At 41.5% G+C, this 18,830-nt stretch overlaps 2 protein-coding genes across 2 annotated transcripts in view; one reads left to right on the top strand and one right to left on the bottom strand.

Annotated features, from left to right (window-relative positions):
- Window positions 1-13,646, bottom strand: part of LOC311290046 (uncharacterized protein) — a gene marked incomplete at both ends in the record, with an annotated part of 40,960 nt that extends 27,314 nt beyond the window's left edge. The window contains 4 exons of the mRNA XM_084408345.1: window positions 1,539-1,629; window positions 1,947-2,081; window positions 9,313-9,468; window positions 13,633-13,646. Coding sequence (XP_084264471.1) covers window positions 1,539-1,629; window positions 1,947-2,081; window positions 9,313-9,468; window positions 13,633-13,646 — 396 coding nt within the window. The remainder of the gene's footprint in view (window positions 1-1,538; window positions 1,630-1,946; window positions 2,082-9,312; window positions 9,469-13,632) is intronic.
- Window positions 1-18,595, top strand: part of chrm2a (cholinergic receptor, muscarinic 2a) — a 98,769-nt gene extending 80,174 nt beyond the window's left edge. The window contains exon 2 of the mRNA XM_084407263.1: window positions 16,943-18,595. Within this exon, the coding sequence (XP_084263389.1) occupies window positions 16,992-18,455 (1,464 nt within the window). The 5' untranslated portion in view covers window positions 16,943-16,991 and the 3' untranslated portion in view covers window positions 18,456-18,595. The remainder of the gene's footprint in view (window positions 1-16,942) is intronic.
- The last annotated feature ends 235 nt before the right edge of the window (window positions 18,596-18,830 follow it).

The following is an 18,830-nucleotide window of genomic DNA, read 5'->3' on the forward strand; positions in this document are numbered from 1 at the left end:
GAAAGATTGGTCAGATTTGTTCTATTGACAGATTTAAATATCGGTCAGATTTGTTCTATTAAAAGATTGAAAGATTGGTCAGATTTGTTCTATTAAAAGATTGAAAGATTGGTCAGATTTGTTCTATTGACAGATTTAAATATCGGTCAGATTTGTTCTATTAAAAGATCGAAAGATTGGTCAGATTTGTTCTATTAAAAGATCGAAAGATTGGTCAGATTTGTTCTATTAAAAGATTGAAAGATTGGTCAGATTTGTTCTAGTAAAAGATTGAAAGATTGGTCAGATTTGTTCTATTGACAGATTTAAATATCGGTCAGATTTGTTCTATTAAAAGATTGAAATATCGGTCAGATTTGTTCTATTGAGAGATTTAAATGTTGGTCGTTTTGTTCTATTAAAAGATTGAAATATTGGTCAGATTTGTTCTATTAAGATATTGAAATATTGGTCTTATTTGTTCTTTTAAAAGATTGAAATATTGGTCAGATTTGTTCTATTAAAAGATTTAAATATTGGTCAGATTTGTTCTATTAAGATATTGAAATATTGGTCTTATTTGTTCTTTTAAAAGATTGAAATATTGGTCAGATTTGTTCTATTGAGAGATTTAAATATTGGTCTTATTTGTTCTTTTAAAAGATTGAAATATTGGTCAGATTTGTTCTATTAAGATATCGAAATATTGGTCTTATTTGTTCTTTTAAAAGATTGAAATATTGGTCAGATTTGTTCTATTAAGATATCGAAATATTGGTCTTATTTGTTCTTTTAAAAGATTGAAATATTGGTCAGATTTGTTCTATTAAAAGATTTAAATATTGGTCGGTTTTGTTCTAAGCGAAAGTCAGCGATTCTCAAAAAGTATTGAAATTTTTTTTACGAATGTTGCAGGTGAAATGTAGAAGTTACATCTAGCTACTGGGATAACTGCACATCTGATTTAACAACACAAACATTTGACGGTAACTAGGTTTGTTAAAGCCACAGTAACACAGGCCGCTTCTGCTTTCGTGTTCTTGCGAAGAGTTAGTTTCTGGCCTAACAAACTGCTCACACACTGGTTACAGTAATGGGAATGTTAATTAAGGTTGTCGATGTGTTCATAGAAGTACCTAATGAGTTGGTAAAGTTATAGGTGGTGGGTGTAATATATATTAATGGAATAAAACAGGGCTATTTAAGCAGATTTCCATTTCAGATTGGACTCTCTATCACAGGTCGTGGGCAGTTGGAGAGACGATTAGACCCTGTGGACACAAACACACACACACACACACACACACACACACGCTCGGGTGTGTGGACCTCATTGCAACGCATTATGTGGAGCCAGGCTGAAGCAGAAGCGAAACCCACTGCTAACCAGCATGCTGTCAGGCTGTAATGGCTCAAACTACAGCATTACCCCTCGAGCCAAACACACACACAACCGTTGTAACACCCCACACTCTCTTGATGTGTTGTGCTTTCACACACATTGCAATGATGAGATTATGACAACATTCCAGATCTACATGATCAAATGTGTTACTCACCTTCTTCCCGTTGAGATGCATGTTTATAATAAGAAAGAAGCCGTTGTCCAGGAAGATGCTGGGAAAAAGGTGCTTGGACTCATCAAATGACCTGTCAAAGTCCATAATCACATAGAAAAATTAGAAAATGGTTATGGAAAAACTACATTGGGTCAAAAAACATTTTAAGTGGGCATCAGGGGAAAGAATTACATACATCCCAACAGTCGATTTGTGTTAACTCAATACTCTCCATAGGGAAACTGATTATTAACTGAACCATTTTTAAACCACTTTTAAACCATTTTAGACAGACCTACTTTGAGATATTGTTAATCAATGGTATATGCTTTCGTCAATTCCATCAGTTCGCATTATTTCAACACAATCGTGTTTAACAGCTAAATTTGAGGTGAAAAACTACATTACCCATGATGCTGTGAAGAACGTGTGATCCTCTCCTGCAATTGTTCATTCTCAGCAATCTCCAGTGCCATTTTATCTTCTTGTTCTCCAACGTCTTCATCTGATTCTCTGTGTGTGCTCCCTTGGACTCCATGTTCCCTGATCAAAAGATACCATTGATATTGTATCATCTGCCACTTAACTGTCAATTATGATATACTCGCCTGTTGCACTGTTTGTTTCAATAAAAACCTGCATCCATTGGGTTCACTGCTATCTCTCTGAGTCTTTGCTGTGCCCTCACCATACCTGAGCATGCTAAGATCTCCTTTGTCCATTATCTACTCACCCTGAGAAGGCTGCAATGGGGAAAGACAATATGACATCAAACCAATCCAGCATAGTCCCTTGAGAACTTAATTTCTCATTTCCAAGAAGTCTTCGGGCATCCTCTGAAAGTGAAAAACTTTATAAAATACAGCAAGGCTACAGTTATATTACTGACTATGCTTTGAAGTTTTACTCTCAAAGTGGGAGGAATGAGCCGGAGCTCCTGAAAACCTACTGTCAAGGACTCCAATCAGCACTGCAGCTGCATCTCTCCACTTATGATGATGATTCAGTGGGACTTGAACGTTTCATCCAACTGTCCATCTGAGAGTCGTCTTCACCATTCAACTATCTCTGGCAGGGCGTCAACGACGGCTGACTCAGGAACCGTTACTGTGCTATGTTGTGGTGCATTCAAATTCTAGTGAGTTACGTAACCAGCCTTCCGTCAGTTCCTTTTCATTTAACTACCTGTTTCTGGAGAATTTCATCTCCGATGTGATTCTTGGGTGCCCTTGGCTCATCCATCCATCCACTCTCCCGTTATCTCCTGTTCCAACGGAGATGTCCTGAAGTGGGGCTCACAATGTTTCTCCTAACTTAACATTTTCCTACATCATCTGTGCCCATCAAGAAAACATCTGGCCCTGCCAAGAAAACCTTCGTCTGGCTGTTAACTCCACTTCCATAGAGAGTACCAAGAGCACGACACCTGTTGAAATCCCCTTGTGTTACACTCAACCCCAACAAGCCTCACAATGACCACCACATAGACCATGGGATTGTGCAATTGACCTCTTACCTGGTGAGCCAGTGCCCTGTGGAAAGATTCTGGGGGACCCTTGGCTCATCTATCACTCTCCTGTTATCTCCTGGTCCACCAGAGACGTCCTGAAGTGGGGCTCACAATGTTTCCCTGTATGTTTCCCAACTCAAACTCTTCCTACCTCATCTGTGCCCATCAAGAAACCACTTTCTCTGGCTGTTAACTCCACTATCATTGAGAGGTCCAAGAGCACGCCTTTGGAAATCCCATCATGGTATTGCCACTTACACAAAGTCTGCTGCCGCCGATGAGCCTCACAATGACCACCACATTGACCATGGGATTGTGCAATTGACCTCTTACCTGGTGAGCCAATGCCCTGAGGAAAGATCTGTCCACTTTCCCTACCCAAGTAAAATGACTTGGAGACTCATTAGCAATGCTACATCATCCAAGTCACTTATCAAATGAAACGCTTCCTCAGTGTAAATCCAGCTTTGCAGCCTCCGCCACTCAACTGCTAGTCCCCAATCACTGGCTTTCCAGAACCAGGCAGCAAACCTATGCAAATAAATACATTCTGGCTATCTCTGGCAGAGCACCAACGACAGCTGAGCCAGTGACTGTGCATGTACTGTGGTGTGATGCATTCGACCTCCATGTCCACTGGTGAGATTTGCAACCAGCTCTAATTTCCTCTCCATTTAATTACCTGGTTCTGGACTATTCCAATGCTAATGTGATTCTGTGGGACCCTTGGCTCATCCATCACTCTCCTGTTATCTCCTGGTCCACCAGAGACGTCCTGAAGTGTGGCTCACAATGTTTCCCTGGCTGTTTCCCAACTCAAACTCTTCCTACCTCATCTGTGCCCATCAAGAAACCACTTTCTCTGGCTGTTAACTCCACTATCATCGAGAGGCCAAGAGCACGTCTTTGGAAATCCCATCATGGTATTGCCACTTACACAAAGTCTGCTGCCCCCAATGAGCCTCACAATGACCACCACATTGACCATGGGATTGTGCAATTGACCTCTTACCTGGTGAGCCAGTGCCCTGAGGAAAGATCTGTCCCCTTTCCCTACCCAAGTAAAATGCCATTGAGACTCATCAGCAAAGCTACATCTGTCTATCGACATCATATGCTGCTTTGAGCTTTTTCTTCATGGAAAAAAAATATGGAGGCTTGAGGCCCTGCATCGATAATTGGTCCCTTCAGCATCACAAAACATATAAACCCAGTCACATACCAACTGCAATTACCACCTCACTACCGCATTCATTGCACCTTCGTGTCTCCCTCCTGAAGCCTCGCCATCCTCCTCTGTCTTCTCTATCCACAGAGCCTGATCTTGCTGACGACTGGTGGAAAGAGCAAGCGCTACAGCCTCCGCCACTCAACTGCTAGTCCCCAATCACTGGCATTCCAGAACCAGGCCGCAAACCTATGCAAATCAACACATTCTGGCTATCTCTGGCAGAGCGCCAACGACAGCTGAGCCAGTGACTGTCCATGTACTGTGGTGTGATGCATTTGACCTCCATGTCCACTGGTGAGATATGCAACCAGCTCTAATATCCTCTCCATTTAATTACCTGGTTCTGGACTATTCCAATGCCAATGTGATTCTGGGGGACGCTTGGCTCATCCATCACTCTCCTGTTATCTCCTGGTCCACCAGAGACGTCCTGAAGTGGGGCTCACAATGTTTCCCTGGCTGTTTCCCAACTCAAACTCTTCCTACCACATCTGTGCCCATCAAGAAACCACTTTCTCTGGCTGTTAACTCCACTATCATTGAGAGGCCAAGAGCACGTCTTTGGAAATCCCATCATGGTATTGCCACTTACATAAAGTCTGCTGCCCCCAATGAGCCTCACAATGACTACCACATTGAGCATGGGATTGTGCAATTGACCTCTTACCTGGTGAGCCAGTGCCCTGAGGAAAGATCTGTCCACTTTCCCTACCCAAGTAAAATTATATGGAGACTCATTAGCAAAGCTACATCTGTCTATTGACATTACCTGCTGCTTTGAGCTTTTTCTTTGTGGAAAAAAAGGATGGAGGCTTGAGGCCCTGCATCGATAACTGGTCCCTTCACCATCAGAAAACATATAAACCCAGTCACATACCAACTGCAATTACCACCTCACTACCGCATTCATTGCAGCTTCATGTCTCCCTCCTGAAGCCTCGCCATCCTCCTCTGTCTTCTCTATCCACAGAGCCTCATCTTGCTGACGACTGGTGGAAAGAGCCGGCGCTACTGAGTACCTACCATCAAGGACTCGAACCGGCATTGTGGCTGCATCTCTCCACTTGTGATGATTCAATGGGACTTGAACGTTTCATCCAACTCCCCATCCGAGTCACTTATCAAATTAAACACTTCCTCTGTGTAAATCCAGCTTTGCAGCCTCTGCCACTCAACTTCTAGTCCCCAATCACTGGCTTTCCAGAACCAGGCAGCAAACCTATGCAAATAAACACATTCAGGCTATCTCTGGCAGAGCGCCAACAACAGCTGAGCCAGTGACTGTCCATGTACTGTGGTGTGATGCATTCGACCTCCATGTCCACTGGTGAGATATGCAACCAGCTCTAATATCCTCTCCATTTAATTACCTGGTTCTGGACTATTCCCATGCTAATGTGATTCTGTGGGACGCTTGGCTCATCTATCACTCTCCTGTTATTTCCTGGTCTACCAGAGACGTCCTGAAGTGGGGCTCACAATGTTTCCCTGGCTGTTTCCCAAATCAAACTCTTCCTACCTCATCTGTGCCCATCAAGAAACCACTTTCTCTGGCTGTTAACCCCACTATCATTGAGAGGCCAAGAGCACGTCTTTGGAAATCCCATCATGGTATTGCCACTTACACAAAGTCTGCTGCCCCCAATGAGCCTCACAATGACCACCACATTTACCATGGAATTGTGCAATTGACCTCTTACCTGGTGAGCCAGTGCCTGAGGAAAGATCTGTCCACTTTCCCTACCCAGGTAAAATGACATGGAGACTCATTAGCAAGGCTACATCTGTCTATCGACATCACCTGCTGCTTTGAGCTTTTTCTTCATGGAAAAAAATGATGGAGGCTTGAGGCCCTGCATCGATAACTGGTCCCTTCACCATCACAAAACATAAACCCAGTCACATACCAATTCTAAATACCACCTCACAACCGCATTCATTGCACCTTCGTGTCTCCCTCCTGAAGCCTTGCCATCCTCCTCTGTCATCTCTATCCACAGAGCCTGATCTTGCTGACGACTGGTGGAAAGAGCCGGCGCTACTGAGTACTTACCATCTAGGACTCGACCCGGCATTGTGGCTGCATCTCTCCACTTGTGATGATTCAATGGGACTTGAACGTTTCATCCAACTCTCCATCCGCGTCACTTACACTCCCTCTGTGTAAATCCAGCTTTGCAGCCTCTGCCACTCAACTTCTAGTCCCCAATCACTGGCTTTCCAGAACCAGGCAGCAAACCTATGCAAATAAACACATTCAGGCTATCTCTGGCAGAGCGCCATCAACAGCTGAACCAGTGACTGTCCATGTACTGTGGTGTGATGCATTCGACCTCCATGTCCACTGGTGAGATATGCAACCAGCTCTAATATCCTCTCCATTTAATCACCTGGTTCTGGACTATTCCAATGCTAATGTGATTCTGTGGGACGCTTGGCTCATCCATCACTCTCCTGTTATTTCCTGGTCTACCAGAGACGTCCTGAAGTGGGGCTCACAATGTTTCCCTGGCTGTTTCCCAACTCAAACTCTTCCTACCTCATCTGTGCCCATCAAGAAACCACTTTCTCTGGCTGTTAACTCTAATATCATTGAGAGGCCAAGAGAAAGTCTTTGGAAATCCCATCATGGTATTGGCACTTAAACAAAGTCTGCTACCCCCAATGAGCCTTACAAAGACCACCACATTGACCATGGGATTGTGCAATTGACCTCTTACCTGGTGAGCCAGTGCCCTGAGGAAAGATCTGTCCACTTTCCCTACCCAAGTAAAATGCCATTGAGACTCATTAGCAAGGCTACATCTGTCTATCGACATCACCTGCTGCTTTGAGCTTTTTCTTCATGGAAAAAAAGGATGGAGGCTTGAGGCCCTGCATCGATAACTGGTCCCTTCACCATCACAAAACATATAAACCCAGTCACATACCAACTGCAATTACCACCTCACTACCGCATTCATTGTACCTTCATGTCTCCCTCCTGAAGCCTCGCCATCCTCCTCTGTCTTCTCTATCCACAGAGCCTCATCTTGCTGACGACTGGTGGAAAGAGCCGGCGCTACTGAGTACTTACCATCTAGGACTCGACCCGGCATTGTGGCTGCATCTCTCCACTTGTGATGATTCAATGGGACTTGAACGTTTCATCCAACTCTCCATCCGCGTCACTTACACTTCCTCTATGTAAATCCAGCTTTGCAGCCTCCGCCACTCAACTGCTAGTCCCCAATCACTGGCTTTCCAGAACCAGGCAGCAAACCTATGCAAATAAACACATTCAGGCTATCTCTGGCAGAGCACCAACGACAGCTGAGCCAGTGACTGTGCATGTACTGTGGTGTGATGCATTCAACCTCCATGTCCACTGGTGAGATATGCAACCAGCTCTAATATCCTCTCCATTTAATTACCTGGTTCTGGACTATTCCAATGCTAATGTGATTCTGGGGGACCCTTGGCTCATCCATCACTCTCCTGTTATTTCCCGGTCCACCAGAGACGTCCTGAAGTGGGGCTCACAATGTTTCCCTGGCTGTTTCCCAACTCAAACTCTTCCTACCGCATCTGTGCCCATCAAGAAACCACTTTCTCTGGCTGTTAACTCTAATATCATTGAGAGGCCAAGAGAAAGTCTTTGGAAATCCCATCATGGTATTGGCACTTAAACAAAGTCTGCTGCCCCCAATGAGCCTCACAATGACCACCACATTGACCATGGGATTGTGCAATTGACCTCTTACCTGGTGAGCCAATGCCCTGAGGAAAGATCTGTCCACTTTCCCTACCCAAGTAAAATGACATGGAGACTCATTAGCAATGCTACATCTGTCTATTGACATTACCTGCTGCTTTGAGCTTTTTCTTTGTGGAAAAAAACGATGGAGGCTTGAGGCCCTGCATCGATAACTGGTCCCTTCACCATCACAAAACATATAAACCCAGTCACATACCAACTGCAATTACCACCTCACTACCGCATTCATTGCACCTTCATGTCTCCCTCCTGAAGCCTCGCCATCCTCCTCTGTCATCTCTATCCACAGAGCCTCATCTTGCTGACGACTGGTGGAAAGAGCCGGCGCTACTGAGTACCTACTGTCAAGGACTCGAATTGGCATTATATATTTATACAATTACATCACAACCATTGCGATTTGATGATTGCACTAAGCCATATAACATTCTCAAAACCATGCATTGTCAATTTATAATAAAGTTACTGGCAACTGGCGAGTAACACCGTTTCAGCGCCGATTTTTACTTGCATTTCACGCTTTGACTGCCCTGCAGATGGCGCCGTGAGTTCGTGAAGCGCTTTCAGAAGCAATCCGTGCTTGAAATAAATGTTTGAATACAGACTCAGTTACCTGTGATACTTATCTGCCAAGATCTGTATGATAATTACCAGTGATCTCCAGCATATACTCATATATACTCGTTCATCTCCAGCGCCATTGCATCTCCTTGGTCTCCAACGTCTTCATCTGATCCTCTTGTGTGTGTGTGTGTCCCTTGGACTCCTTGTTCCCTGCTGAAAAGATAGCATTGTTGTTGTACTGCATCATCTGCCATATAACTGTCAGTTCTGCTATCCTCATCTGTTGCACTGTGTGTTTCATTAAATACCTGTTCTTGGGTTCACCCGAATCTGAATCATCCTCACAGATATGCTGCCAAAATACTTATATAATTTTGCAACAAACTAAAAATATACTGTTTTTATAGATTCAATCAACAACTCTAAATGATCAGTTTTATATTACATCATTTTTTTTCACTTGACTGTCATTCATTTTTGTCTGATTTCCAAATACAAAGTTCATAATATTGTGATTCACCTCGCAGCTGGTTGGTTTGGTTTGGTTCATGACGGATAACGTTTTAACAAAGAATTTAAAACAACTAAAAATACTTCCAAAACCAAGGCCGCTGAAAACAAACAAGCTTGCACAACTTTAAATTATGACTAATAGCTAAAAGAATATGTCTAACGAAAGAAGCAATAACAAAAAGCACATGTGTGTTAGTACTGCATCAGATGTCCTGAGCCGATATCCAGACCGCCAGATGTTTCTGTGTGTCCATAATGGGTTGTTCCAGTGTCCGCAAACCCCCGCTGAACACCATCTCCATCTGCCAACACCTCACAGCTGAGACCCCACGCCACAGCCCAGCGCTGAGTTAACCTGTCCAAGAGACCATAACACACATATAGACACATATGCACACAGATATATGTATATACAGATAACCATTTTAGGGGTGGGAATCTTTAGGCAACTCACAATCTGATTCTTATTAATTAATGAGGTTACTGACTTTGAATATCAAATTTATTTGTGCATTTTTATTAAACTATTTGTATACATTTGTTAGAATTAGCTGACTGCTTTGGTTCATGGCATATAAGAATGTTAAGAATTATTAAACAAATGCAAGCAATACACAAAAAGTGCTTTCACTATCTGTGAGTGCTTTAAGTATCTGAAAGATTTCCAGACAAGGGCAGTGAGTTGATTTTTCTCTTTTTCTTAGCATTATTGCTGCACGATTTTTTACTGATGACTGAAGTTTTCAGATTCTATTCAGAATCGTAGAAGAGAGAATTGCCATGCATTGGAGTATATATTTTTTTTAATACATATGAACACCACAGCCTGAGCTTTTGCGCTCTTGCACAGCAGGACTGATGCTCTCAGGTCAATCACGATGGCTTCAGGTTAGAGTTACGCCATGTCAGAATAAAACGTTTGAGAGCAGCCGACTCCTGGATGATTCAGAGACGTTAAGTGTGTTTGTCAGCGCGATGTCATACACTAAAAGTCCAGAGTGACAGCGGCAGATGGAAGACGTCGCAAACACAACTGCGGCCTGTCACACACAATCAAGCATCTGTTTTAGGGAACAAACTCTCACTTGCTGACTATAAACACTTGCATTTTCACTTAATATTACCAACAAGCTCGAGTGGAATCTGTTTTTGTAGGGTTTGAGTTCAAAGAGCCTCTCCTCAGTTTGTCATTAACCTTTCAGCCTGTCTGTACACACACACACACGTACACAAACACCTGCTACACACACACACCTGCTGTGAGTTCACTCGGATATAACCGTGTCCATCTATGCCAAGATATCCATCACAGGGTGGAAACATCTCTCACAGACCTATAGGAAAGAAGAAAATACACATTAAACAGTAACATTACGCCGAGAGCAAATTGAGTCTTTTCCTGAAGTTTCAAGAGATCTCAACAATGTCTCAAATTGTGCTGAAAATGATCTGAGCTACTATCCACGTTAGTTTTATAGCTCTATACTATTACAGTATATCAAGTATTAACTCATTTGTGTCTTACAAATATTTGAAGAAAAAAAATCAAATATACATAACTGTTTTTAAGATTGATAATAATCAGAATTGTTTCTTGAGCAGCAAATCATCATATTAGAATGATTTCTGAAGGATCATGTGACACTGAAGACTGGAGTAATGATGAATAAATTACATTTGAACGATATATTCACATAGAAAACAGCTGTTTTGTCCACACCGATAGCCTCATGGGCAGCGCACCGACATATAGCGCCGCTGCGCTTCGGGTGACCCGAGTTCGAATCCCGGCTCGTGGACCTTTCCCGATCCCGTCCCCCGTCTCTCTCTCCCACCTCGCTTCCTGTCGACTCTCTACTGTCCTATCACAATAAAGGCAAAAAACACACACAAAAAACAAACAAAAAAACAGCTGTTTTAAATTGTAATAATATTTCACCGTTTTTATTGTTTTTATAATAAGAGATTTCTTTCAAAAGTATTAAAAAAAAACAAATATTTTCCTGAACTTCTGATCGGTAGTGTGTGTGTGTGTACTTAATATATATATACACTTCATTAAGTCTCCTGATCAATAAAATGACACACCCAAAAACACCCGTCTCACCCGCTCCACAACACCGTCAGCTGCACCGGAAAGACAATCTCTGCACCAGAAGAACTACATCATTAAAATCGCATTGAGGAGCCATTCATCCATTTAGACTGAAATCTCATGCCACTATCTAATCAGAGACCGCTGCAGTCAATACAGCAGAGACAAGACACTGGTCCTGTACTCAGTGCCGTGTGTCAGGCAACATCACTGTAGATTTCTGGACGCTAATGGTATGATTACACTGACCATAATAACATAATGCAGACCGAGGCCACAGGAGGTCCAGTTTCAGTCCGAGACCAAACCAGATTTAGGGTTTAGGCAAACGTTATATGAACAGTTATTAACAAGCTCCTATTTTCATCCGAGGTCCATTTTTCCTGATCATACATACAAAACAAAATCCCGAAATTCATTTCTAGAGAATATCAAAGACTTGAAAATCTTTTCACTTGGACAGTAAGAAACCGCCTAGCAACACCCTAGCAACCACTTTGAACACTTTACCAGGCAAACGCTATAATTATTATAGAATATGTATGAATCTAGTATTTAAAATACAATAGAAATAATAAAGAAATGGGAGGGACCATACAAAAGATGTGAGATAAGCAGCTATTTATAACCACCTTAATAGGATGGATGGATGATGGTAGTGGATGGATGGATGGATATATGGATGGATGGATGGGTAGATGATGGATGGATGGATGGATGGTTGGATGAATGGATGGATGATAAGATGATAGAAGGATGGTTGATGGTAGTTGATGGATGGATAGATGGATAGATGAATGGTTGAAGGAAAATAGATGTATGGATGATGATAGATGATAGATAGATGGATAGATAGATAGATAGATGATAGATAGATAGATGGATGGATGGATGATGATAGATAGATGGATAGATAGATAGATGATAGATAGATGGATGGATGATGATAGATAGATAGATAGATGGATAGATAGATAGATAGATAGATAGATAGATAGATGATAGATAGATGGATGGATGGATGATGATAGATAGATGGATAGATAGATAGATGATAGATAGATGTATGGATGGATGATGATAGATAGATGGATAGATAGATAGATGATAGATAGATGGATGGATGATGATAGATAGATAGATAGATGGATAGATAGATAGATAGATAGATAGATAGATAGATAGATAGATAGATAGATAGATGATAGATAGATAGATAGATGGATGGATGGATGATGATAGATAGATGGATAGATAGATAGATGTATGGATGGATGATGATAGATGATAGATAGATGTATGGATGGATGATGATAGATAGATAGATAGATAGATGATAGATAGATGATAGATAGATGTATGGATGGATGATGATAGATAGATGGATGGATATACTCTGAGTGAACTTTAGTTGAACGTTATTAAAATCTTCAGCTCATTTTTTTTTTTCAAAGTAACTCATGATATGATTGGCTCGGGCTCAAGCTGGTTTGAGCGATACGTTCAGCTGAGTGTTTTTTTTACAGTATATAGAGCATAAATCCAGACAAACACTCGAGTTGATCTATTATACAGGTCAGGACGGCCGTTGTGCTTTGAGAGTTTATGTAAATATATGCATCTGTGGTCAGACGCTGATATTTATCACACCGCCAAATATCACATATTCATCACAGAGCAGACACAACCTTCGAATAGCCGAGGAAAACAGTAAGCAAAGGGTAGAAAAGGGACAAAAGTTGGAGATCAGTCCTCGGTGTGTCTCATAGGGCAGAGGCAATTTTCAGCTCTACTGAACCAATTCCACAACGACTGAAGTCCGAAAGGCTGACAAAACTTATTCATAACGCCAAACTCCTCCATTCTGTCATTCAACATAAGGCTTCAGCCGGCTCAAATTTGGACCGGGGATCAGAGAACTCCATTAGTAAGCAGCGGTGGGATATGAACACAGTATTGGAATAATTCTGAGTGGAAATGAGGGCAGTTTGTCATTATAAAACAAACAGCCGGTCGCCGAGGAGCCGAATGCACAAACGCCTAATGACTTGAATGCATTCCATTACACCTGATTAGTCAAAGCAGGTCCGAGCTTTTAGGACTCAGGACTCCAAAGGCTGAATATCACACACGTGCCGAATGAAACGAGCCCTGCAAACAACCTGAAGAGGAGAGCGTTTAAAGGTAGATAAAGGATGTCTCTTAAAGTACAGTAGATCTCTTCCGAAACGTGGGTTTCTATATTGAAAAAATCTGATGTGGGATTTACTTTTACAATTTTCACTCAGAAACTGCTAGTTAATTTCACAAATTGAAAGGAATGTAGAAAACAAAGAAGTATGTTTTTGTGTAAAACATAAACTCCAATAATCTTTGCTTACAACTTTATAAAAATAAAAAAAATGTTAAGTGTGCAAAAAGTACCTGATAAGATTCATGTTTCTTTTAAGTTGAAGTCTAAAATTGTTGACTGGAAATAAGTAAAAAATAAAAATAAAATACAAAAATAGATTAAATAGAATTATAGATTATAGAAAAATGTATTGGAAAAAAACACTAATAAAATGTCAAAAGCTAAACTAAAATTAACATAAAAAAATAAAAGGTAATAAAACCTATAACAAAACTAAAATAAAACCAAAAAAAAGTTAACAGATTAGATAATCTACTTTTTTCCCCAAGGCAAAAATTCACAAATATGTATAAATAAGTCATTAAAAATGACAACAAAAGCATTTGCACCAACCAAGCACAACATCTTTTGATTGTTAACTTATCAATAAGCTAATATAAAACTCTAACGGAGTCAATATAGAGTTGAGTACTTATAAGAGAGTTATTAATCTGATGTACACCGTTGCCGCCTGTGTACAGCATCCCTTAAGCTGCAGTCTTAATTAAGATGCATTAGAAGGCAGCTGACTGCATAGACAGCAAGGGAGCTCACTAGGCTTTGGAATGGAGCCATTATGTACACATGACTGTGTAAAGGCCTGGAGTGCAGATGGCCTGTAGCGCGCAGTGATGTGTCGTGTTGCGGTTAGCATTGTTGCCGTTTGCCTATTCTAAAAAACACAGATTGCTGGACATGGAGCGTTTTTATAGGGATTAGTTTGGCTTAGTGCCGTGGCTAACACTATGATTAGGGCTTTCTGGCACTGGAGATAAGTGAATTCTCTCTGGTTATTCAGAGGCTGTTCAGGGGAAAAGCAGCAAATAAGGCACCGTTTTAATAGAGAAAAACAGAGTGAACTGTGGCTCTGTAAGACTGATAACCTCTTCCCTCTAATCACCATTACCGGACTCGTATCTATTCACATTCACACAGAGAGAGAGAGAGAGAGAGAGAGAGAGAGAGAGAGAGTCAGACAGACAAGCATTAGGTTAATTTCGCCCCATGGCGCACATATGGGAACCGTTCCTTTGCTCTAATCCTGATTTTTAATACAAAGAGGAAAGGCATGACTGAGCCAGAAGCGGGAGATTAAACTGACAGTACCAATTTGTCGTTTTTCTGATATTTTCGGTCTAAAGGATCAAACAGCTGTAAGGTTACAGAACCAACTCTTGAATTCATACAACCTGTTGTGTGCAGTCATCCATGATGCACCGACGGTCGGCTTCTTCTATTTTTAGGACCATTAAGATTTCTTTGCCCTCTGACACTAATTTTATGACGATTGAAAAAAATGTCGGCTCACTTCACTGCAAAACAAGAAAAAAATGTCATTAATATTACAATATAATGTTATATAATACAGAAATGTTGAATAAAACATTTTTTTGTTGTTCATTTCAAGGAACGTATACATCTGCATTTATACACCTGCTTTGTACTGTAATTTTTAATTAGATACAGTCAAATAACAGCAATGATGATTATATAGGCTATATATAAAAATCTCTTAATGGCCATAAAACAGGCTAAATGTGCTTCTTAATACATAATATATTTTCTAATTCTTTTGGTTTTGGGCTGTAATGTAACCTGGACGTGTTTTTCATGAGATTCATTATTTTAAGTTTTATATAGAACTCGAGTTATTCGATTCTGGTTATTCGATTCCCAGAAACTTAATGAAAAACATGTAACTAAAACATTTACTCTGTAAACAACCATATTAAAGTCAATTCGAGAAATGGTTGTTGTTGACAGAAAGACTAGGCTAAAGCAGGCCTGAAGTAAACGCCACTGAATGCTGTGTAACAGTGTAATTGAATGCTGGAGATGGATCAGACGCGCGCGCGCGCTCGTTGACTTTAAAGCAGAAGTTGAAAAGCCCGCGAACGCTTTCAAGTTCGAGCAGTGCTTAAAATTTCACTTTCACTTAATTTCATCCGTTTCATTATTCACATTAGTTGAAATCCCATCCCTCACATTTTAATTGACGTGATGAGTTGGCACTCTAACAATATATTTCGATGTTTTACGAGTGTGTGACTGTGATCATAGAAACTGCCCAAAAATAATTGGTTCCATGTTCAATTACACTGAATATTAAATCACATTAAACTACACAGTTCAACTACTCCATGGAGACCAACCAGTTTACCACATTTCTTTTTTTAATATGACTAGGTTCTTTGTTTCAAATTGTGACTCTGTGTGAAATACACAGTTGGGACATATAAAAAAAACACACACACTTAACTTACTGTAATAATTACCGCTGTGAAACGGGAGAGTAGCAGTATTCAACACTCCCCTCAGGTGAACTTCTTGTCTTCAAACATGCTGAACCTTAACACGTGCGACTGCCAGATGTCCTCATCGGGTTTATATTGGTGGTTATTCGGTTATTTTACATGTTATAAATCAGCATTATTACTTTATAAACTTACTGTGAGGTAAACTCTGAGCGGCGCTCACGTCACCTCACGCGCTTCCCGCCGTTTCTCCTTGCAGATGCGCGTGCACGTCAGTTATTTGTTTATTGAATTTCAGCGCGAAAATACACAGACTGTTTCTACAGTTACCATATATATATAGGCTATACTTTTTAAATGTATGTACATTTATAACACTAAACTTTGTATTATATTACCTTTGCATTCAATTACAAAAAAATAGTTAACGCTGCTGTGAGGGTGTTTCTAATACAGCAAATGTGGGAGTGACGTCAAATGGACATCTTTCTTTTTCTCTCACTATTTTTATTTTATTTTATTTTTTTACTCTTTTTGAAAATTGTGAAAACACAGTTGTGATGTTTTTCTTTTGCTATGGGAACACACACACACAAAAAAAAATCTCATACATCCTATGATGACTTCTGAGAAACCTGGATAAGTAGTTGGTAAAACTAGTACAGAAACATTATTTCAGCACTGAACATTCAATTGAATAAATCAAATATTCAAATGTTAATTAAAATGAAAAAGACTATAAAAATTACATTATTTTAATAGAGAACAATTACCAGGCTTCTTATTCTTGTCTTCTTATGTCTGATGGGTTTTCTTGACATTTATGATACCGTTATGGAATCATGCAATCATTCAGAATCATTTAAATATAACATTTGTAATAATAACATTTTAATGTCTTTTGATACCATCACTTTACCACTGGACACTGTCACGGCCCTGTTTGTAAGATACATTTATGTAGGCCTAAATTACATCCAGTGCATTGTTTGCCTTTCTCCTTTTCTCCATCTTACAATGATGTGAAGAGATCCATGTTTTGTCACATAAATTGCAACATGCTAAATGTCCTTTTTCTCCCATATAGGTGTCGGAAGTCATTCGTATAGTGAACTGACCAGCTGTATGTGAGCACCATGGATACAATAAACTTCACCTTCTGGAACGCCTCCGAGGGCAACGAGACCATGGAGACAGTGGACGAGAGCCCGTATAAGACAGTGGAGGTGGTGTTCATTGTACTGGTGGCCGGCTCACTAAGCCTAGTGACCGTTATCGGGAACATCTTGGTCATGCTTTCCATCAAGGTAAACAGAAGCCTGCAGACTGTCAACAATTACTTCTTGTTTAGCCTGGCCTGTGCTGACCTAATCATTGGCCTTTGCTCTATGAACTTGTACACAGTCTACATTGTGATCGGATACTGGCCGCTTGGCCCGGTTGTGTGCGACTTGTGGTTGGCGCTGGACTACGTGGTTAGCAATGCCTCGGTCATGAACCTGCTGATTATTAGCTTCGATCGCTATTTTTGTGTCACCAAGCCGCTCAGTTATCCGGTGAAGAGGACGACCAAAATGGCCGGCATGATGATTGCGGCGGCATGGGTTTTGTCTTTCATTCTCTGGGCCCCGGCAATCCTCTTCTGGCAGTTTATCGTTGGTGGGCGCACAGTGCCGGAGAAGGAGTGCTACATTCAGTTCTTCTCCAACGCCGCGGTCACTTTCGGCACAGCTATAGCGGCTTTCTACCTGCCTGTGATCATCATGATGGTGCTGTACTGGCAGATTTCCCGTGCTAGCAAGAGCCGCGTCAAGAAGGACAACCGCAAGCCATCGGGTGCCAACCTCGACGCGGCCTCTTCCAATCAGATCCGCGAAAACACAACCAACAAACCCACCAACAACAACCTAACAGCTGAAGAAACAGATCGAGGACAGACCCAGCTAACAGAGGACGCCGCCAACCAACATGATGCCAAACTCCAGAATGGCAAAGCGCCATCAACGGCGAGCGGAGAAGCGGAAGATGGCGGACGAGGAAACGAGGAGAAAGAAAGCTCAAATGACTCCAGCTCTGGAAGTGGCGCCGTAAACAATCAAAAAGAGGAGGTGGTGGCGCCATCAATAGCCGAGGAAGCTCCTGCTAGGCACCGCGCCAAAGCTGGCGGATCCAAACTGACCTGCATCAAGATCAACACCAAATCGCCAAAAGGAGACTGCTACGCGCCTTCGAACGCGACTGTAGAGATCGTTCCTGCGACCGAAAGGCAGAATCACGTGGCGAGGAAAATCGTGAAAATGACCAAGCAGCCGCCGAAGAAGAAAAAGGCGCCGGCTTCTCGGGAAAAGAAGGTCACGCGCACCATTATGGCCATATTGGTGGCGTTTGTCGCAACTTGGACGCCTTACAACGTCATGGTCCTGATCAACACCTTCTGCTCCAGCTGCATTCCCAACACCGTGTGGACCATCGGATACTGGCTCTGCTACATCAACAGCACGATCAACCCCGCCTGCTACGCCCTCTGCAACATCACCTTCAAAAAGACCTTCAAACACCTGCTGCTCTGCCAGTACAAGAACATACGCTCCACCCGATGAGCTGGAACAGTGTGTGTGTGTGCATGCGTTATATTTTACATGTGCGTGTTCTGGTGACAAAGGTATATGTGTGGATGTGTTTGTATGTGTGAAGTAAAACCAGTTCAAATCGTCAGCAATTAGGGTGAATTTAGGTTAACTGGGACAATTTTTCCCATTGAAATGATTGGGAAAAGTGTCCCAGATAAAACGGAGACCCATCAACACCCACCATACACAGTTTTACAAATCCTTCATCTTTGTAGATTCATATTATTATTTTTGGGGGGGGCTTTCAGCTACAAATCAGACTGCATTTAACACATTTTACCATCAGATTTTCAGTCAGAAAATGCAGTCCTCAGATTGTGTCTACAGGTGTGTGTTTGCATTCAT

Source organism: Rutilus rutilus (assembly GCF_951802725.1).
Source record: "Rutilus rutilus genome assembly, chromosome: 4".
In the NCBI taxonomy this organism is placed as follows: Eukaryota; Metazoa; Chordata; class Actinopteri; order Cypriniformes; family Leuciscidae; genus Rutilus; species Rutilus rutilus.